Source organism: Bos grunniens, chromosome 10, assembly GCF_055505025.1.
Source record: "Bos grunniens cultivar Pamir isolate PY7600 chromosome 10, Bosgru_T2T1.0, whole genome shotgun sequence".
Taxonomy (NCBI): Eukaryota; Metazoa; Chordata; class Mammalia; order Artiodactyla; family Bovidae; genus Bos; species Bos grunniens.
Genome location: NC_141174.1, coordinates 81,611,554 through 81,632,898, shown reverse-complemented (window position 1 = coordinate 81,632,898; position 21,345 = coordinate 81,611,554). Strand labels below are relative to the sequence as shown.

Below are 21,345 nucleotides of genomic sequence, written 5' to 3'. Positions count from 1 at the left end.
TCAGCTCATCTCTTTGTTCTAGATTCTCCTGAAATTTATTTCAAAGAATGTCATCCGAGATGACCCTTTCCTTTACGTGGAGTTTTGAAAATGGTAACGGGCAACATCTCCCTTCTTGGTCCCTTGACTGCCAAAAGAGCTGGCAACAAATTTGAGGCACAAGGTTATAACAAAGGCAGAGGTGAGAAGACAAGAGGAACAGTGATCCATTTCCGGTGGGCTCTGTGGTCACCCTGCATACTTACTTGTTCACACAATGCTGTTAGGGTACCAGCAGAGGAAGAAACAGGCCAGAGTCTAGGACAGCCTCTGGTCTGTCACTGGACAGCAGTGAACTGATAAACAATCACACTCTGGCCCGTTCATCAAGCTGCAGCAGGACAAAGCTGTGCAAAGCTTAGGACTGTCGGTAGCCAAGGACCTGCCTCTCATCTCAGGCCACTTCAGTCAACCAGAGTCCCTAGCACAAAAGGGCAGATGTTACCTCAAGCCCACTGCACATCCACCAGCACTGAAAGTGAAAAGTACAAGGAACCTGTCAAAAACTACAAACTTGAACATTTTGGGGGAAAAACGTCCCAAGTATTCATCGAAGACCATCTCCCTCTATCAACCCTGATTTCTGCCATAGTTTGACTAGAAGTAATTCCCCCAGCTCCCAATTCAGACCATGTTAACCAATTTCTTTTCTTCTGAGGGGACTGTGGGTTATCTTTGAATCATTGTCACAGCCCCAACTAGTCTCTCCCCAGTACGACTGCCCCCAGCCCTGCTCAGTGTGGTGTACCTCAGCCATGGGCAGGGGTGGCAACACTGGGACTCAAGGACCTCCTCCATCATCAACCTCCACATGCTAGCTGCTGGTATGAGGATCTCAGGTGATTTCAACTCCCTTTATCACTCAGGCAGCAAAAGTCAGAGCCTAAACAGAGGGCATCGTCTAGGGACTTGCTGCAGGGCTCAGACAGCACTGAACCCAGAGGCAGCTGTCCTACTTCTTTACCTGGTCTTGGACTCTAGGAAGTTGCCTGGCTCTGTACTGTTCCTGAGGGAATGACTGGCCTCAAAGGTAGAAGTAACAGAAGCATATTTAGGACTGCACTAAAGGAAGGGCTGACTAGTACTGTCTATAGATGAACGTACTGCCTCGGAGCTCGTAGATTTCCTGGCACGGGAGGACTTCAGATACAATGACATGTAGGAACCAAGGTGGACAGAGAAAGTCCGGAGGTGACAGCAGTTGGTCCGACTCTGAGTCTTCCATTTTGGTTTTCCAGATTAGCTCCTCTAGGTACAAGAAGCTCTATAAACCCTTCCCATCCGCATACACGCACACACAGAGCAGAAGTGGGATTCACTTTATGCGACACAGCTGTTCTGTAGAGAAAATGCTGGGGTCAGGTCACATGATCGTTGTCCTCACAGAACATGGCTTCATCAGTTTGGTGACTGCTCAGCGCTCGAGCAAGTGCGTTAACCAGAGACTGGGACTAGCCGACACATTCGTTCATCTGTAAACAAACACCTGGATGCAACAGGAGAGCTGCCGTTGAGAGGAACAAACCCTGAGAGTTTACTGGTAATGCAGTCACCCTAATTACCTGTTCTGTAAATGTGGATTGGGGGGGAGGGTTGCCCAAAAGGGACGCAGCCATTACAGGGCACATTATACTGAGGATGCAGTGTTAAAATCCAGGGCACAGGCCCTGGGGACAGAGGACCCTCAGCTCTCTGAAAGTGAGGTTCTGGTTAAGAAGCCTGTGCAACCACAGACAGACACACCTGAGACTTGGTCCAAGTACCTTTCGTCCAAAGGGTTTTTCCTCCACGTTCTCATCTCTCCTCCCAACAGGCATTTTTACCCCCGACTTGTAGGCAAAAGTAAAGACCAAGATCAGTCAAGGTGACAGGCAGGCACAGCTGAGACCAGAAGCCAAGTCTCCCTCTGCCTTCTCCACCAGCTCGCTGCTGCCCCACTGTGACCCAGACCCCAGAACACTAGCCTTTCCAGGGGCCAGCATTCCCTTTGGTGCGCCCAGGAGCCCAGCCAGGCCTGGGAAGCGTCCCTGTCCTCTGGCCTTCAGAGCAGCAGCCAGGAGGAGGAAAGGCTTAGCTTCCCGGCCACCTGTTCTCCATTCCCCTCCCACCTACCCTAGCCTCTACCCCCAGCTCGGCGTGGAGGAGGGGCCAGCAGTCCCAGTCTCCGGAACCCACCCCTTGCAGCAGCCCCCACTCCCTACAGAAACCCTGCGAAAGGCAAGGTTGAGAAGTTAAGGCTGAGAAGAACCTCCTGAGAGCTGGTCGAGGTCCTGACTCAAGATGAGATCAGGTCACGTCATGGACCTGTCCCCAAAGTGCTCCACACCAGAGCATTCCTCACATACGAATGCTCTTCCTCAGAACTTCCCTGACACAAAGCACCAACTCAGGGGGAGACTGGGGCAGGGTGTGAGCAGCAGAGGGACCCTCACAGGATGAGCTGAACTGGGTGAGACGAGCTGAGCAGGGGGGCAGCCACTCAGCCAGGTGAGGCTCAGAAGTTGAGACTAAGCAGGGCCTCAGAGAGCTGGTTGATGTCCCGGCAGTACGGCTCACGCTGCAGGATGAAGTCCACCTTGTGATCCTGGCCCCAAAACACCTCCAGCAGTTGGCGCCGGAGCCGCTCTGTCTCCCGCGTCTTCCGAATGCCGCCATTGCCTTTTTCCTCTTCTTTTCTCCCCTGCTGCTGATTACTGTGTTCTGTGACGCCCCTGGCAGACTGCTGAGGCTTAGAAGACCCCGGGGCCCTGGGAAGAAGCAGAGACAGAAAGCTGATAAGCGTCCTAGAGTGAGTGAGCCTGAAGTTCTAGAAACTGACCACCGAGTGGCAGTATCAACTCACTTCTGAAGGGAAAATGGATGGTTCCTTTGGAACCGGATGGTGAAACCAGCTTTAGTCTAATAATTACTTTCTGTCCAGCAGAGGGCGTACTGAATGCAACCAGCTATGAGTAAAAGCAACCATTTACCAAATACAACACACTGATCAGGGAAAACAGGAAGCAGGAGCTTCCTTCCCAGCCAGAAGGGTCTGCGTCAGAATTCCTTGGGCCAAAGCCCAGGCAACCTGAACTACTATAGAATATAGCTGGCCTGGATTGAGTCATTTTCCACCGACTCTCCAGGCCTGCTAGGCCCCTGCAGAGCAAGAGCAGGGCTGCCTAGGAGCTTGCAGGGCCTTACCTGACCGGTTTCTTCAGGAACTCATCCAGGGTGGGGCCGTTTCGCCCCAGGGGGTCATCCGGCACCATGAAGAGGTTTCCCACAAAGGTGAAAGGCAGCAGGCTGGATGGGCACAGAGAATGTGTCGTCACAGAGGGGCCCTTGCCCGCTACCCGGACAGCTAAGACCAACACCATCAGAAGCTGTTGGCTACCATCCTTCAAAGCAGTGTCAGCCCCTTCCCAGAGTCCTCACCCGGTGGCAGGGCACAGCTGGCTTAAGAGAAAGGTCTGAGTCTGTGCCCTGTTCTCAGGGGAGGGTTCCCTCACCGCTCTCTGATGATTGCCATCCACTTCTCAGACTCCTCTGCCAGGTCCCGGAACTGGTCGTTGGAGACAATGATCCCATCAGTCTCTTCAGCCAGTTTCACCATGAACCTGTCTCGAAAACCACAGCAGCCATATTGGGATTCTCCAAGGTCCCAACCCCGGAGTGCGTTATTGACTCCCGTGACGCACTTCTAGTGATGGAGATCTGGCCCCTCACCTTGAACCAGCCACCAGATGACTGACTGGATATAGGCGCCATGGGTTAGAAAGGAAACAAAGATGAACCCTTTCATGGCCTCCCAAGAGCAACCCGTCCAGTCACCACAACCCTCCACAACACTTTGTGTCTTGTCTGTATGAGACAGAAAGACCTGGCTCTGGCTCTGGCTTCTTCCCTGCTGCCCCTTGAATCAGTCACAGATCCCTCATGCGCCTCCCCTGAGGCCTTCCACTCCGCTTCCTTCATTTCCAGTCCTGCCAGTACTTGCGCTACTTGGACAATGCAACTTAGGTACCACTGCATAGCCTCCCAATAAGGGGGTCTCCTGCCCCCAGCCATTTACCACCCTCCAGCCTCTCCTCCCCTCAGAGAACATGCTCTTCCCCTACACAAAAGTCTTCCAAACTTGCCCTTTATCTACCAAATGTTTCCACATCCCAGGCTTGGCAGCTACGGCCTAGCAACCAGCTCCAAACCACTCTTACTGCCTTATCTCTCCCCATCCTCCCTAATGCACTCATAGCTCCTGCCAAAAACTAATGATCAGATTTCACCCTGTTCTTCAAACATGCCCTGCGCTCTCCGACTTTCATGTTTCTCAAACTGTTCCCTTTATTTCCTCCATCTGGAAGGAAACCAGACCTCACTGATGAGAGGAATCATAAGGGGAACGTCAAAAAAACATGCCTGGGCCCCATTTTAATAATTCTGATTCCACAGGACTGGGGTAGAACTCATAAGTCCTTAACAGGTTTAGAAACCAAGAGATCCAGTGCATCCGATATCCTTGTCAATCAACAAAAACTCTCAAATCCTTCCCTTCCCACAAGACCCCAGCCAGAAGGGAGATCCCTTTCCTCTTGGTTCTATACTGTTTGATTTACAGTTTCTTTGGGCTTTTTGAAGTCATGAATCCAGTCTTCCCTGATTCCTGCCTCCTTTGGCAGGCCAGACACCTAGTACCACACAGGCAGTCAGTATCTGAAACCAGTGTGGTATAGCCTTGGTCGTTCAGTCGTGTCCAGCTCTTTGTGACCCCATGGACTGTAGCCCGCCACACTCCCTGTCAATGGGATTCTCCCATCAAGAATACTAGAGTGGGTGGCCATTCTCTTCTGCAGGGGATCTTCCTGACCCAGGAATGGAACTCTTGACCCCTACATTTCAGGCGATTCTTTACTGTCTGAGCCACCAGGGAAGCCCTAGTGTGGTATAGAGGGGACCATTAATCAGGATTCAGAATGACAGATGTCTGGCTCTGAGCTTCTGTCTGGGAAACAAACAGATGACATTATAAATATATATGGTATCATATAACAAAAGGTATTTTCAAATTAAGGATAATTGTACTATCATCTCATTAGATCATATGTTGTTCCACAGTATTCAATAGGTTTGTGCTACATGCCACTGTAACCAGGCAAAATACAAAATTTATATTGTACCTCTGCCTATCAGGACCTACACAACTGTAGACACGTGCCTTCAAAATGTATTACAAGTGACAACCTTCAGTTTTAATTCTGTGTCAATACTGGCATGTAAAGAAGGTTCTGTATTCCAGATAACCTGTGAAATCTAGGCATAAAACAGAACTGCATTGGGAGAACATGAATTGTCTGTTTTGTAGAATACCATTTACCTGTTAGGGAGTAAAAGCTAAATATTTGAAAAAACAAAATATATAATCAGTACAGCTTGGGAACTCTTTTTTAATTTAAAACTGAGAATCCTAGAGAATAAAGAACTTATCACTGTGATTTTTTCAAATTGGTTAATTAGCTTTTAAAATCCACCCATGGGACTTCCCTGGTGGTCCAGTGGTTAAGAATACACCAGCCAATGCAGGGAATGAGGCTTCAGTCCCTGGTTGGGGGAACTAAGACCCCACATGACACAACAAAGATCCAATGCAGCCAAAGGCAGGGAGAAAAGCCTATTAAAAAATAATAAGTGAGATCCACCTGTCTCCCACAGTGTGTGCACCAGGGAGGAAATGTGTCTTGTGTTCCTCAATTAAACCATCTAGCAGCTTTACGTTCTCGTTCTTCCTTTGCCATGTCATAGCCTTTGCCAAGAGAATTAACTACTCCGACCCTCTGTCTCCATTTCTGTACAATGGAGATAAGACGCGCTGCCACACTTGACTGAGTCTGTGAAAAACTAAAGAATATCACTGTCCTCCAGCAGAGCACCTTGAGTGAGGAAAGCACATACCTTAGCTTCTTTTGATATTCACAAGGAGGACCAATGAATGGAAGAGGAACTTGAGACAAAGAGGTTAATCCACTAAGAGAACCCACAATGACTATGCGACTTGAGGCTCAAATTCAGGCCTTCAAATTCTAAGACCATTGATCTTTCACTTATCTTTTTTTAAATACCATGTTTTGTACAGCTGTATTATGCATGGAATCCATTCTTTGTATCATTATTTGGATCATTTACTCTGGTTTTCCCAGAAGGTTGGAGAATTTCTCTATGTGTTTGGACATCTAGGTTGTAAGAGGCATTTGTCAGCTAGCTATTCATATCACCAGCTTTCCCATGCTTCCATTAAACCAGTGTTTTCTAGATGGTAAGGCACTATTAATATAAACACGAAGCATCCTTTAGTTTGATCAGTGAAAAAGTGAAGGATGAAACAGAGTTGTTCACCATCCATCTCATCTTGTCTGCAGGGCCGGTTTACCTCCCCAATCATAGGGGCACATGGAGAAGTGGCCCTTTTTCCACGACTCAAGTCTTAGTGTGAAGGGGCCAGAGCTTCTGTCTCCCCCTCAGTCTCCCACCAGGCTCCCTGAATGTCAAGTCTGTGGACAAGAGAGAAGCAAGTACCTGTCGTCATAGGAGGAGATCCTCTTGCCATCTAAGACCCGGGAGGGTGTGAGGGAGAGCAGGCTGAGGGAATACAGCTTGTGCAGGAAGTGACCCTCTGGAGAAACAGAGGAGCACAATGGGGTTATCCCTGAGGTGAACACGGGGTCCAACCCCAGACACAAGAGACCAGGCCCAACTCACCTCTGACCTTGGAGTCCTTACTGAAACGCCACTGAGGCACAAAAACAGTTATGTCTCGGTGGCCCCGGTCCCAGAAGTACTGCACGGCAATGGCGATGCCCCGGCTGGAGAAGTAGTGCTGGAGGCCGTGCCTGCAGTGGGAAGGGGTCAGCACTCAAGGGCCCTGGAGTGGAGACCTGGCAGCCTGGCTGGACTGCCCTCCGCTTGGCACATGTCCCCAAGGTGAACACAACTGCCCATCTCTACCTCATCCCCTCCCTGGGACCCTCAGCCCCACCAGATACTCACACCATGGCCACGTTGCTGCCATCGATGACGATATGGCGGAGGTCTGGCTTGCCTGGCACGTTAGCAAGGCACAGGGTGAAAGGGTCTTGGAGAGCCTCCTGGAAACGCTGTGTGCCAGTCACCAAGTTGCCCCCCCGGGTGCCTCGTTTCCATGGAGACCCTCGGCCTCGAGCCACAACCAGCTGCTTGTCTGCTCGGTCTCCCCTGTCCCCTCGGTCTCCACAGTGCCACGGGGGTTCAGGAGCAGGTGGGGGGCTGGGCACTCTTGGAGGTGAGGCTTCCCCATTATGGAGCCGCTGGAGGAGGGAGGCTCCCCGGAGCTGAGATGCCCTCTGATAGGGGCCCTGGGTACTAGGGGGCTGGCCCTGGACCCCGAGCCTTCCTCTTTCCTGGGGCACTCCCTCCTTCCCCAGGGCCTTCCCTTTTGGAGGCCCTGCCTGCCCGGCCTCTCCTCCTCCCGAGGCCTCTCCTCCTCCCGACTGTGGCCTGAAGGCCACTTGTCTCTCCCAGGCCTCTTCCCCGGGCCACTCCTTCCACCCCAAATCCATCTCCCTGGCACCACCCTGCTTTGTTCCCTCCTTCTCCACGGCATGTCTCTCTCCCCTTGACTCTTGCCACCCTGTAGGTCCTGTGTCCAAAGACACTCCACCGTCACCCAGGGGAGTCCTGACTCCCTGCTGCTGAGCGCCCAACGGACCTGGGCCTCCCCAACCCCAGGACGGGAATGCTTGGGGCCCCTGCCCCCGGGATGCCTCCTGCACCAGGCTCAGCAGCTCCTCCTGGACGGCCTGGGGCAGCTGCAGCAGGGCCTCTGTGTGGGCATCCCCCCGGGCCTGCAGCAGGGCAGAGAACTCTCTCAGCACTCCAGCACACTGAGAGGCTCCAGGGGATGGCCCCAGACGAAAGTCCCAGCTCAGCCGCTCCACCAGCTCCTCCACTCGACTCTGGACCATGACGAAGGCCTCAGTCAGGCCACTGACCATCAGCGAGCCGGGCACTCCAGGCACCAAGTGGGCAGATGTGCTCCAAGTCAGGCAATCAAGGAAGAAGCCCTGGGCTCCCAGAAAGATGCAGTGCAGTTTGGGTGGGTAGTGGATTTCATTCTGTAGCTCCGGGCTACAGAGACCCTTCAGGTACTCCTGGGGGAAAAGGGAGGGTAGGAAGGTAGGAAGAAAAAGGAGATTGCTGGAGTCTTAAGTGGTCCGATAGCCCCTTCGGGCCCACTGCTGTCTCCTGAGCTCCAGGATGCCTGGGCAGAGAAATAGAGCCCTATAGATCCTGAAAAAGGTGGGGATTAAAAGAGGTTGGAGAAACTCACTCCTTTCCCTTTTCAGTTGACAACCTGTGGCTGAATTTCCATTTAGAACTCGACTCAACTTAAGATATTGTTGTTAAGTAATTGGTTAAAAGGCTGTCTCTTCTAAACATTTATGTGTATGTATGCTGCATATTTCCATCATAACGATCATCAACACTAACTTTTACAGAGCTCATGCATTACGCCTTACGTGCTTTATCTCACTCACAGTAAGTTCAGTGAGGTGGATACTGTTATTATTCATACTTTAAAGATAAGGAAACTGAAACTAGGACTACAAGGATAGTATTCAGTGGCGGTGCCTTACTGGAAGCCCTGACTAACTCCAGAGGAAGCAGTGTGGGCTTCCACCACTCAGTGAATTCCTTGGTGGGGCCTGCTTGCCCAACCAGATTATCTCTGTTCTCCCCAAGAGTACAAACTGATTCGACCTGAATCACTTATTTCCAAACCCTGGCAGAACCTGGGTCATTACAGCGGAAATGAAACCAAAACTCTGTACAGAGAAGGTGCAAGTTCGTCAAAGCTCAGAGCCAGTGAGACAAGCAAGAAGTGAAGATCTTCCCCAGCCCCTCCTCTCTCCTGCCTCCTCGGGGGAGGGTCATCGTTTCCCCGGACGGGTCAAGGAGAGGCATTCACCTTGGCTCTGCTGGCGTTCTCTTTGGGGCCCTCCAGCTGCAGCCAGATGTGAGGGTTCTCAGGACAGTCCTTCGGAAGGACGCTCATCCCCACCCTGAAGATGCGCTCCACGCGGGGCAGCTGCTTCCGCACCTTGTCCTCGGCCTCCGCAGACACCGCAAAGCGGTCAGGGGACGGGGAGCCGGCCCCCCAGGTAGGCATGGCTGCTTGGCCGCCTGACCCTGGGAAGAGGGAAAGCAGCTCAGAGCCTTGATGTCCCCTCAGCCCAAATCTTGGTCTCCTAACCTAACCAGCTATCAACAGGTCGCACCTAGTTATGAAACCTGTAAACAACCCAGGAGGTAACCAGAACTTCAGTCCAGTTGGAATAGGGAGGGAATGTCAGATTATCTGGACACGGGGGCCTTCTCCCCGGAGACGAAGTCACGGATAAACAAGGCTGTCTATCTGGGATGGCCGTATGGCCTTTGGAAAATGACGACCACAGCCCTGAGCAGGAACGGGGAGGAGGATCCAGCTGGGTCTGGAGGCCAGAAGGAGTGGACAGGTGACGAAAGAGTCCCTCTCCTCCGGGTCTCTGCAACCTCCGGGTCCAAGACGGCCTCTTAGAGATGAATCCTCACCAGGGCTTGAACTGGGTTCTCCTCTGGGGTCCCTCGTCGGCCATTTCCAAGGTTCTGGCCACTCCCACCCCTCCCCCTCCCCCTGCTGCCCCCCTCGGTCGCGCCACGCGCCCCACGCTGGGCCGAGGGGCCGAGCCGGGCCCCGCCCACAGCCGCTGGCGGCTGCCGCCCCCCGCCTGCGCTCGGCACTGCGCCCTCTGGCTCCCGCAGCCCGGGCGCGGGGGAGAGCGCGCCTACCCGCCTCGCCGCCCGCTGCGGCCTCGGTCCCGCCGGCGCCGCTCGGTGCCCGCCGGCCCCAGCTTCGCCCGCGCCCCCGGCCCAGGGAAGAAGGGCGGGGGGCCCGAGTCGGGGCGGGCCTTTCCGATTCCTCACCCAACGGGGACCTCTCTTCCCCACATCACAAACAATTTTTTGAGTCACTTCCTGGCCGGGGGCGGAGTCAGCTGGGCCCCTCCCGGGGCTGGGCCAGCACCGAGCCCCGAAGCGCGCCCCCGCCCCCGCCAGCCGCCAGCTGCTCCCCGCCCCCGGCCCGAGCCCAGGCCGCGGCCCCGGCCCTGGCCCCAATCGGGGCCCCGCCCCCGGTCCCGCCCCCGGCCGGCCCGCCCCTGCCCCGCCCACTCGCCCGCTCTGGCTCGGAGGCTGCCGGGTCAGGTCTCCTCGCTCTTCAGAGTTTTCAGTTGTTTCTCTGGAATGAGGAACCAGTTCAGGGAGAGATGGAGGTGAAGAGGGCCTTAAAGGGACTAATCCAGTCCCTTCGAATGATGATATAGAAGACCAAGAAAAGAAAAAGACTGGCCCAGGATCACAGGATAGTGACACCCTTGACCCAAGCACTTTCCACTAAAACAGTTGTGGGGAAAATACAAGAACATTCCCTTTCTTCCAACAGTGGAAAAGATTCTGCTAAGAGGGCTGCTGACTTGTGAAGGATTTTTGAAGAGGGGAGGAGTGAAGAGGAAGGGGCCGTCACACATCTGCACACACTCACATACACATACGTGCACTCACAATCTCACACAGACACCCAGTGGTCCCAGTTCCAGCCTTCAGTGCTCTCCAGAGGGGCTGCCCTGGGGTTCTGGTTGTAGCCCTCCTGTCTGGCTGTCTCACTTCTCCTCTCCCTCCCAAAGCCCAGCTGCTGTCATTTTGTGCCCTGCCAAGGAGGAGGGAACTGCAGTGACAGCAGGAGTGAGAGGCAGGACAGAGTCGTGGGGCCTGGAGAGGGATGGAGAGAGAGACGCCAAGACCAGGTGACCAGGAAGGAGTCCCAGAGAGAGAGCTGAGAAGCAGGTTGAGGGGTGGTGAGAGCCTGGGGGAGAGGCGGGAAGAACCAAGGAGCAGAAAGAGAAGGTTTGTGGGTCACAGAGCCACTCAGCCATGCTGGGAACAAAGCAACACTGGCCGCCAGGTCCCTCACTCAGCCTGGGGTTGCCTTTGGCCCTCACACTTCTGGCCCTGAGGGCCGGGTGGGCCCAGGAGGGGACAGAGCCAGTCCTCCTGGAAGGCGAGTGCCTGGTGGTCTGTGAGCCCGGCAGAGCTGCCGCAGGAGGGCCAGGGGGAGCAGCCCTGGGAGAGGCGCCCCCTGGAAGAGTGGCATTTGCTGCAGTCCGCAGCCACCACCATGAGCCAGCAGGGGAGATCGGCAATGGCACCAGTGGAGCCATCTACTTCGACCAGGTAATCCCCCTACCCTGCAAAGACCTGGAGTCACTGTCCAAACCCACTCTGCTGCTAAGGAAATGGCCCTGCTGTGGGTCCCGCTGCCCGTCTCCTTTCCCTTCACTCCCACCATACCTTCCTTCCCTTTCTCATCATTTCTTTTAAATCTGTCCATTCTTCCTGTTTAGTCTACTTGCCACCCCTTCCTATCCTTACTCACTGCCCCTTCCCCCAATGCCGTGGCTTCTCGGAGCCCCAAGCATCCCCGAGCCCCACTCAGCAGGGTCTGCTTCCCACAGGTCCTAGTGAACGAGGGAGGTGGCTTTGACCGCACCTCTGGCTCCTTCGTGGCCCCTGTGCGGGGCGTCTACAGCTTCCGGTTCCATGTGGTGAAGGTGTACAACCGCCAGACTGTCCAGGTGACCTGAACCCTAGGCCCTGTCCCATCCCTGGCTCAGGAGGGGGAGGGAGGAGGGGAGCGCAGGGGACCCACAGGCAGACCTCCATTAAGCTACATCCTGGGGGGCCAGGAGCAAGGGTGGGGGAGGGCCTGCTTAGCAGAGATTGGGAAGGAGGCACAGAGTGCAATGCTGGCCACCTCTCAGTCATCCAGGAGGGCGCACTGAGCCCCAGCTTCCAGAGTGTCTCTCTGGGGCTGGAGAAAAGGAGGGAAGTGGGGTTCCTGGGACAAGGGCCAGGGAGAGGTGCTAACTGGATTCCCCTCCCCAGGTGAGCCTGATGCTGAACACATGGCCTGTCGTCTCGGCCTTTGCCAACGATCCAGATGTGACCCGGGAGGCGGCCACCAGCTCTGTGCTACTGCCCCTGGACCCTGGAGACCGGGTATCTCTGCGCCTGCGTCGAGGGAACCTGCTGGGTGGTTGGAAATATTCAAGCTTCTCTGGCTTCCTCATTTTCCCACTCTGAGGACTCAAGCCTTTCAAGGATGGAAACCTAGCCCCTGACCTTTGCCCTCTGCCCTCTGCCCCAGAAGTATTGTCTTTAAGGCAGGAGAGAGATGCCCTCTGGCTGCATTTTTATTCCACTTGCTTGCATGGGACCTTGTGCCAGACATCCAAGGTGAAGAGTAGAGCTCTGGTGTCTCAGGACCTGCCCTTCTTACTCCACCCCCACAATTGCCCCCCCCAGCCTCCCACTGCATCTCCTGCCTGCAGTCCTCGGATCAGGGCAGGGTTTGGCAGCTAGGGAGACCTGTGCTACTTTGCAGACTCTGCTCTTTCTGTCCCCCACCCCCCCACCTCTGCTTCCTGCTTGGTGCTATTTGGGAACAGGTGGTTCAGGTGAGCCTGACAGGCCCCTGCATGGGACCAGATGGACCAGCCTCAGCATACCCAGCAGGCTCCTTCCTGTGAGGAGTGCCAGCATCACAGATCTCAGCCATCGCAGTCAGAAGCTGAGCCAGCACTGTGTGGGCCAGGGCAGGAGGGAGGTTCAGCCACTAGCAGAAGTGTAGGGAGGGCGGCAGGGCAGCCGAGAGCCCGTGACGGCAACAGGAAGGGGGCATGCACCCAGGCTGAACACAGTGCACACTTTTCGTGTACAGGGGGCAGCCAGCAGACGGTGAACCCAGGCATCTATTTGCGGCAGATCCCAAATGGACTCTGGCCCTCACCTCTCCACCCAAGACATGGGGTGTGTATGTTTGCTTTGGCTGAGAGCAGGTATACAGAGCTTCTTTTGGCAGCTGGAGATAGAGGTAGGTCACACGCAGGCCACGGTAGGTCTGCAGGCATGGAACACATCAGTGACTGTGGCTGCCTCCTAGAACTGCTCCACCTTTATAGTCTGAAGTTCGATCACTTCAGGCTCTGACCACCACCTCCTTCCTCCCAGCTCTCTCATTGACCTTCACTGTACCTATTTCACACATCCCACAACCTCTCTTCTTTCTCCTGATTTATGGCATCTTATCCTCCTTCTCAGACTTCCTGTTACCTTGGATTCCATGGTGCATCCCTTCAACCACTCTCCTGCCAGTATGATAAACTTTGTCTCGCCTCTCTGTCCCATTGGCCCAGCATGGATGACTCTATCAGTAAAGTAATTAGAGAATGATGGTCAGTGAGATCATATAGGATCACTAAAGAGAGAAAATGCTGTTACAGCTAGGTTCAGGGATTACAGGATATAAGGAGATATGCTGCAGAGACAATAAATGTAAAATTGTATTTTAAAGTCAAATAAAAAAGGATTTGGTAGTGCTTGAGTTAAATAGGAAATACCAATGTGAATTTGTGGTTTTCAAAAGAAATTACTTTTTCAAACTTTATCGCTAAAGTAGCATAAAACAACATCAGGGAAAAATCTGATGTGCATTCTTAGCACCTGGATCTTTGCCTCAAATATTATTCACCTTTAAAGGGATTCAGGCTCCCTCAGGGAATAGTTCCATGCCATGAATAACTCTAGGCCTCAAACATATTGGTAAAGACAAAAAGCAAAGATTTTTTTTTTTTAATGTATAGGGTAAATCTATGAAGGCAAAGGAGCAAAATTTAATAGGCTTCCACAAATTGACTTTTGTGGCATTTGTGACAATTTGATAATCAAAAGGAAAATAATATAGTTAATTGGAACAAGGTGAATTTTTAAAATCCACAACTCTGTTGTGATTTTCAAAAAGAAAAAAAGCAACTATACAATGTACAAAAATGTAGTTAATATACTGAGTGAAGAACTATGACCATAATAGGATATTTTTAGTTAATTTTGATAAGTAGAAGAATATAAATATAACATATTATATTTATTCATAAGGCACATTTATTTTTCTTATCTGCATAAGTAGGGATGGGTGGCTCAAGAGAGCTCGGAGTAATTCCAGAAAAAATTGGAACTGTACCAAAAATGAAAGAGATTGATTGGCACCATCTGGTCATATATTACAACTAGAAAGGAAGAAATTCCAGCAGTGTGTTACATGATGATGAATTAGTCAAACATCCAAAGGATAACTGCTCACTGCTCAAACATGATCCTTCATTTCTTGGGAAAGAAAGCCTGTATACTACCCTACTAATTATAGTCAGATTACAGTAACAATAAAACCCAAAATAATACTGGCTTAAATGAAATGGTAGATTATTTCTGTCTCACGTAGAAGAATCTGCAAATAAAGAGTCCAGGAATGGATGGTAGTTTTATGAGCATCACAGCCCAGTTTCCTTTCTTACTGTTCTACCACCTTTAGCATTTCACCTTCTGACCCAAGGTGGCTCCTTGAGCTCCAGCCATTACATCAGCCTTACAGTCCCCAGAAAGGGGGAAGGAAGGACACACCCATTTCCTTTCAAAGAAGCTTTCTGAGAGGTACATCCAACAATTCTGATTGCATCTCATTGGCTAGAATTTTGTCATATGTGTCCACATTGGGTAGGGGTGGGAAGGCTAGAAAATAAGTCCTTATTCCAGGCAGCCATGTCCAGCTAAATGTCAGGAGTTATATAATAAGAAAGAAGGGGAAATTGGATATTGAGGAAAACAACAATATTGGGGGAGTTTGTAAAAATGTAAAATGAGCTAAATACATTTGTAAATGATGTCGGTTATTGTATTAGTTTTCTATTGCCCTGTAACAACTACCACAAAGTTAGTGTCTTAACACAACTTTGACTTATTATCTCACAGTTTCTATAGGTCAGAAGTCCAGCAAAGCATGACTGGATTCTCTGCTCGGGGTTTCATTAGGTCATGTAGGCAGGGCTGCCATCTTTACTGAACTGAAAGAATCCATTCCCAAGCTCATTTAGAATTCAGTTCCTTATAGTTGCAGGATTAAGTTTCCTACCCATCAATCTTTGGGCCAACAAGGTCAGGCCAAGTACTTCTCACAGTACCTCTCTGACCTACCCTTAGGTTATGTGTCTGACTTTAAAAATTCTCTAATTTTAATGGCTCATATGATTAGATTGGGCCCACACAGATAATCCAGGAAATCTCTCTATTTTAAGACCTTTAACTTTAATTACATAGAAAATGTCCCTTTACCATTAAACGCAGGAGGTTTGGGTATGGACATCTTTGGGACATTTGCATGTTATAATCATTAAAGATGAAATAATTTAAAGAGAAAGTATCCAGTTACAATACACTAATTCTTGGGAAAAGTGTGGACTTGAAAAGTTCCAGTGATGTATAACATAAACACTGGCTCATATTTTCATCATCTTAGAAGTTCAGGTAGTTCCCAGGTCCCAACCAAGAATTCATAATTAATTATAATAATTAATAATTTGATTAACAATTCAAAACATCGTCTCACTGAGATAATATTCTTCTATTGGATATCTAAATTCAATAATTGGTCTGAATTGAGATAATGTCCTTCTCTTGGGTTTACAAATCCATTTTTATAATGAGTATAAGTGTAAAAGAGTTTATAATCCTTATAAGATACATGTGCTTTACCAAAATGTTTGAAACATGTAGAGAAGCTGACATAATGATGATTCTTCTGAAATGTGTAGGAAGATTTAAATTTGTGATCAATGTTTAGATAATTTGATTTGCAAAATGTGTAGATTTTGACTTGGTTATATAAATAGTGTTTAAATATATAGACAATTTTTGCATAAGTAGTTTTGTGAAGTAAATAAATTAGACAACAAATAAAGCACAGATGGTGGCTAGTGTTCCTCTCCAGGCACAAAAATCTCCTAGGACTTTAAGGAACCTAAGAATAGAATCCAACTGTCCACCTTCTCTACACCCACGCCCTGGCAGCTGATTGCTACAAAGAAAAGTCCTGCTGAAGGATATGCTGTGGTTTAAAATCCATGGTCTCTAGCTGCCCCTGGTCCTCTATCCTCCCAGCAGTTCTTCTGTGGTTTTCTTTGCCAGCTTCTTTTCTCATCCTCCCCAGAATCCAGCTGAAGACTTCTGTTCTCTCCTTAAACCTCTTACTCCTCCAACTCTGCCCCCACCACCCGCAGCAGACTCTTCACTCTGCTTCACTGAGAAAGCAGAAACCCCAGGAGACACCCTTCCACCAGCGTATCTGGAAACTCACCGTCCTCCTCATCTCTCCCTCCTATCTGGCTCAGTAGAAGTCTTGTCCTTCTCTCTGTCAAGGCGGCTATCTTCATCCACCAGTCGTGGATTCCGTTTCCTGCAAACATAGCCTTTTCTTTTTCTCTCCTCCCTCCTGTAGGTTCGATGTCTCCTTCCCCACTCTCTCCTTCTGTTTAGCTGTTAAATAGACTCAAGTCTCTTAGATCTAAAACAGAAAGAGATGGATGTGGAAACAGTGGTAGACACGTAGTTACCCTCAGCTTTATATGCTAGTGAGCGTCACCTCTCCTCCCCTTTAGAGCCATATATCTATGCGCACAGGTTGCTCACACCCTTAAGTCAACTGTGGCCTCTGCTGCTCTATCTGAACTGCCCTCAGCCGGTCACACAGGACTCCCGCGTCACACAGGACTCCCGCGTCACTAAAGTCACTATCGTCTGGTCCTCTGTCACTCAGGCTCTCCCTAACATTTGACCCTGTTGGCCACCCGCTCCTTCTAGAAGCACTCCCTGCCCCCACTTCCCTGACTGTGCATGCTCTGGGCTCTCCCTCCAACTCTCTGCTGAGGCCTTTTTCAGGCTCCTGTACCCCGGCCCATCTCCTAAATGTCAGTTTCCCTTGAGATTCTGTCTTAGAATTCCTTTTGTCCTGACACACTCTTAAAAGCTCGAGTCTCCATCCGTGTGCTGACAACTTCCACCTTTTTTAATCTCTGTCCACAACCTCCCTCCTAAATCTCAGACTTGTACATGACCCATCCCACTTTAAAGTAAACCTGCTAAAATTAGTCTTTCATCCCTAATCTGTTTCCTCCTTCATTCTCTTTTTTTTTTTTTCTTTTTTTTTCTTGCCACCCTCTCCCTCTCCCACAGAGTCCATAAGCCTGTTCTATACATCAGTGTCTCTTTTGCCGTCTCGTATACAGGGTTATCGTTACCATCTTTCTAAATTCCATATATATGCGTTAGTATACTGTATTGGTGTTTGTCCTTCTGGCTTACTTCACTCTGTATAATAGGCTCCAGTTTCATCCACCTCATTAGAACTGATTCAAATGTATTCTTTTTAATGGCTGAGTAATACTCCATTGTGTATATGTACCACAGCTTTCTTATCCATTCATCTGCTGATGGACATCTAGGTTGCTTCCATGTCCTGGCTATTATAAACAGTGCTGCGATGAACATTGGGGTACACGTCCTCAGTGTGTATGCCCAGCAGTGGGATTGCTGGATCATAAGGCAGTTCTATTTCCAGTTTTTTAAGGAATCTCCACACTGTTCTCCATAGTGGCTGTACTAGTTTGCATTCCCACCAACAGTGTAAGAGGGTTCCCTTTTCTCCACACCCTCTCCAGCATTTATTATTTGTAGACTTTTGGATCACAGCCATTCTGACTGGTGTGAAATGGTACCTCATAGTGGTTTTGATTTGCATTTCTCTGATAATGAGTGATGTTGAGCATCTTTTCATGTGTTTGTTAGCCATCTGTATGTCTTCTTTGGAGAAATGTCTGTTTAGATCTTTGGCCCATTTTTTGATTGGGTCATTTATTTTTCTGGAGTTGAGCTGGAGGAGTTGCTTGTATATTTTTGAGATTAGTTGTTTGTCGGTTGCTTCATTTGCTATTATTTTCTCCCATTCTGAAGGCTGTCTTTTCACCTTGCTAATAGTTTCCTTTGATGTGCAGAAGCTTTTTAGTTTAATTAGGTCCCATTTGTTTATTTTTGCTTTTATTTCCAATATTCTGGGAGGTGGGTCATAGAGGATCCTGCTGTGATGTATGTCAGGGAGTGTTTTGCCTATGTTCTCCTCTAGGAGTTTTATAGTTTCTGGTCTTACATTGAGATCTTTAATCCATTTTGAGTTTATTTTTGTATATGGTGTTAGAAAGTGTTCTAGTTTCATTCTGTTACAAGTGGTTGACCAGATTTCCCAGCACCACTTGTTAAAGAGATTGTCTTTAATCCACTGTATATTCTTGCCTCCTTTGTCAAAGATAAGGTGTCCATATGTGCGTGGATTTATCTCCTCCTTCATTCTCTGTGTCTAAAAATAGACCATCCCTGTTGCCCCAAGGAAACACCAGCCACAATCCTGCCTCCCTCTCCCACGACCCCCATCCAGTCACTCACATCCATCAGTTCTATCCATTGTTTCCCACCCATCCTGGCTCAAACTCCCGACATCACAGATAGAGTTCTATGAAAGCTTCCCAACTGGCCCCTTGGCCTTTGGTGAGTCTGTTCTTCATACTGGGGTTGCCATAGTGATCTAGTTAAAAGAGCTTCACTGCCTTAAAGCCCTTTAGGGGACTGTGGGGGAAGGGAGAGGGTCTAGGATTAAATCCATATTCCTTAATGAGATTTTTTAGGTCCTTTACAATCCAGATACTGCAATCTCCTTTGATTCATTTTTCGCCATCTACAGGAGTGTAGAAACTTACAAAATAGCACCATTTATTAGCCGAGGGAAAATGGCACCCCTTATGTGTTGGGGGACATGTAGCTGGTATATTAAATTAAGGATATACAGATTATGATCTGCTAAATGAGGAGGCGCAAGCCACCACATGGGGTCAGCAAGTAACTCCCTCGGTTGCCCAGCTGGGGAAGTAAAAACTTGCAGTTGTTTTGATTGAAGGTACAGTACAATCCACAAAGGAAGTAAAATTGAAAGACTTATTACTTAGCCATCCCAGAAACCAGGAGCAGGGAAAGGGAGGCAGTGAGCAAGGAGAAGGGCAGTGCTCTGACCCAGTTCACATGTGAACAGGCTAGCAAGAGTATATTAACGTATACGGTGATTGGGGTGCAGGTCACTAACTTTATACAGGTTCAACACTCAATGGTCGTTTTCAAAGGTGCCCCAGGAAAAGCAAGTGGTAATTTGGGGCAGGAATCCTAAACTCAAGTCCTTATCCAAATGTCCAGACTCTGGGTCATTATACTGTAAAATGCCTAAACAGCAACTCGAAATAGCTTTTTTCTCATTATAGCTCAGAAAGCAAGGGCATGACATTTGAGTCACTTGATCAGGGCCAAGAGAATTGTTCTTGGACCCAACTGAAGTAGACCAGCTCTGTTTTAGTTTATGAATTGTCTTAATCTGGACCAAACTGAAATGGAGAAATCATAATGAAATGGAGAAATCATAGAATACATTAACAAAAGATGGAGAGGTCATAGATTAGTGGGGAGAAAGTAACTCTAGCAACAAAGTGAATATACTTGTGTGAGAAACAGTAAATGTGGTGAAGGTGGTGAGTATTGGAGCCTCTCACTTAGTAGCTGCACATGACCTTCAGCAAAGTATTCAACCTCCCCTTGCCTTATTATCTTCCTCTACAAAATAGAGAAAACATTGTATCTATCCCACAGGATTGGAAAGCACAGACCAAGTATCTAATATATGTAAGTTATTGTTACCATAGGAACTAAGAAACAAGTCAAAACTGGTGCATGTCCCAAGGACTCTTGGACAATCTTTTTAAAGTGGGTAGGATTTTTGTATTGTTTTATTGTAGCCATTTACCTGTTATAATGCTTCTTTCTTTCAGATGTGTTCACTTCTACCCAGAAACACAGGATATCATAAAGAGTCCCTAGGAAAACACGGTATATCAAGGCTTAGGGGGGTGCCCAGCTCACCAGATAGTTATGTACTTAAAAAAAAAATTTATTGGAGTTTAGTTGATTTACAATGTTATGTTAGTAATTTAAGTACTTTTTAATGTGAGAATGAGATACAGTATAGAATGTTCTCTATATTTTGTTTATGTCTGGGACTGTCTGATGTAATTTCTATGGTTGAGACTTGGGAAGCTCAGCTGCCAGTGCCCAAAATGAGAAAAGGAAACTGTGATGGTATAAAGGAGAGAAGCAGGGACTAGTGGTTTGCCATGCCCACAGTGCTCAACTGTGGAACCATCTTCTTTATTTGCCCCTCTAAAAATAGGGGGAATCTCAAATCAGATTCTTGTAAATTGTTCAACAGCGAAGAAGAGAAATCTCACCAACAGGAGGCTCATAAGCCAGTGTGTGTAAAACAGGAGTATTGCTTAAAGTTCTGTTGAGTAGAAAGTAGTGATTTTGCCAAGCCCCTCCTGGATCAACTTCCTCTTAGGAGGTATGAACCTTTCACTTACTGCCCTGTCCTAAGAGCACATGCATTATTTTCAGTGAAGGGGGTCAGGGAAGACAAGACCTCTCTGGATTATGTGTGAGCAGAGGCTTCAGGCTCCTGTGCTGTGGGCTCCTAAGCCATGCTCCTTCCCTTACCACTCTGCACTGTATTTGCTTGTTGAAATGCCTCCCTCACCTGGCATTGGGCTCCAAAGGGCCAGAGACCATGCCACTGCCACTACCTCCACCCACTCCACACTAGACAAGGCCTGGCACACAAGATATGCTCTATAAACACTAAGTGACCATAACCACGTGAGCCGGGGAGTTCCCAGGAAGGAAGGTTCCTTCCTGCCCCTCCATCCCCCGACCAGTGCTGAATGGACAAGTGAGAAGAGCAGCAAGAAGTAGACACCGGAAGTGCAGAAGCTTGGCCGGGGTTAGGAAGGTCTCTGAGCCTGAGGGGCAATAACAGCCAGCGTTCTAGGACAGGAAGAGAAATATGAGCTGTGTGATTGCCTTTGTCTGTTGTGGCTGCTATAACAAAAACAACAGAAATTCAGTTTTCACAGCTCTAGAAGCTGGACGTTCAAGATCAAGGGGCTGGCAAATCAGGTGTCTAATAAGAGCCCACTTCCTCACTTGCAGATGACCATCTGCTCATTGTATCCTCAAGTGGTGGAGAGAGGAGCTCCAATTTCTCTCTCTTCTTACAAGGACACTAATCTCATCTTGGGGACTCCACCCTCATTACTTTATCTAAACCTTATTACCTCCTCAAAGCCCCACACCTTAATACCATCTCACTAAGGGTTGAGATTTCAGCTTATAAATCTGAGGGGACAAAATAAATCTGCAAACATGCAGTCCATCCCAGTGATGAAGGCTTAC

At 49.2% G+C, this 21,345-nt stretch overlaps 2 protein-coding genes across 4 annotated transcripts; one reads left to right on the top strand and one right to left on the bottom strand.

Moving 5' to 3' along the window:
- Positions 1–12: 12 nt before the first annotated feature.
- On the bottom strand, positions 13–16,609 carry KHNYN (KH and NYN domain containing). Of its 3 annotated transcripts, none has more exons than XM_086322581.1 (8): positions 16,328–16,609; positions 9,017–9,237; positions 7,060–8,198; positions 6,772–6,902; positions 6,589–6,685; positions 3,531–3,638; positions 3,223–3,324; positions 13–2,786 (listed from the first exon to the last, which is right to left on the bottom strand). In XM_086322581.1, the coding sequence occupies exons 1-8, from the start codon at positions 16,434–16,436 to the stop codon at positions 2,534–2,536; spliced, it is 2,160 nt and encodes a 719-aa protein (XP_086178707.1). In that variant the 5' UTR covers positions 16,437–16,609; the 3' UTR covers positions 13–2,533. The 3 variants fall into 3 exon arrangements, with proteins under 3 accessions (XP_086178707.1, XP_086178708.1, XP_086178709.1); XM_086322582.1 differs by lacking the exon at positions 16,328–16,609 and adding an exon at positions 9,877–9,936; XM_086322583.1 differs by lacking the exon at positions 16,328–16,609 and adding an exon at positions 9,640–9,775.
- Positions 10,087–13,531, top strand: CBLN3 (cerebellin 3 precursor). The gene is made up of 3 exons (XM_086322589.1): positions 10,087–11,316; positions 11,598–11,717; positions 12,028–13,531. Exons 1-3 carry the CDS (start codon positions 11,017–11,019, stop codon positions 12,223–12,225), a joined length of 618 nt encoding a protein of 205 aa, XP_086178715.1. The 5' UTR covers positions 10,087–11,016; the 3' UTR covers positions 12,226–13,531.
- Positions 16,610–21,345: the final 4,736 nt, after the last annotated feature.

Coding starts and splice junctions, on each gene's coding strand:
- CBLN3 (XM_086322589.1), top strand. CDS start 11,017: ATGCTGGGAACAAAGCAACACTGGCCGCCAGGTCCCTCACTCAGCCTG. Junction 11,317..11,597: donor GAGCCATCTACTTCGACCAG/GTAATCCCCCTA, acceptor TGCTTCCCACAG/GTCCTAGTGAACGAGGGAGG. Junction 11,718..12,027: donor ACAACCGCCAGACTGTCCAG/GTGACCTGAACC, acceptor TCCCCTCCCCAG/GTGAGCCTGATGCTGAACAC.
- KHNYN (XM_086322581.1), bottom strand. CDS start 16,436: ATGTTTGCAGGAAACGGAATCCACGACTGGTGGATGAAGATAGCCGCC. Junction 9,238..16,327: donor AGGGAGAGATGAGGAGGACG/GTGAGTTTCCAG, acceptor CCCTCTTCCCAG/GGTCAGGCGGCCAAGCAGCC. Junction 6,686..6,771: donor TAAGGACTCCAAGGTCAGAG/GTGAGTTGGGCC, acceptor CTGTTTCTCCAG/AGGGTCACTTCCTGCACAAG.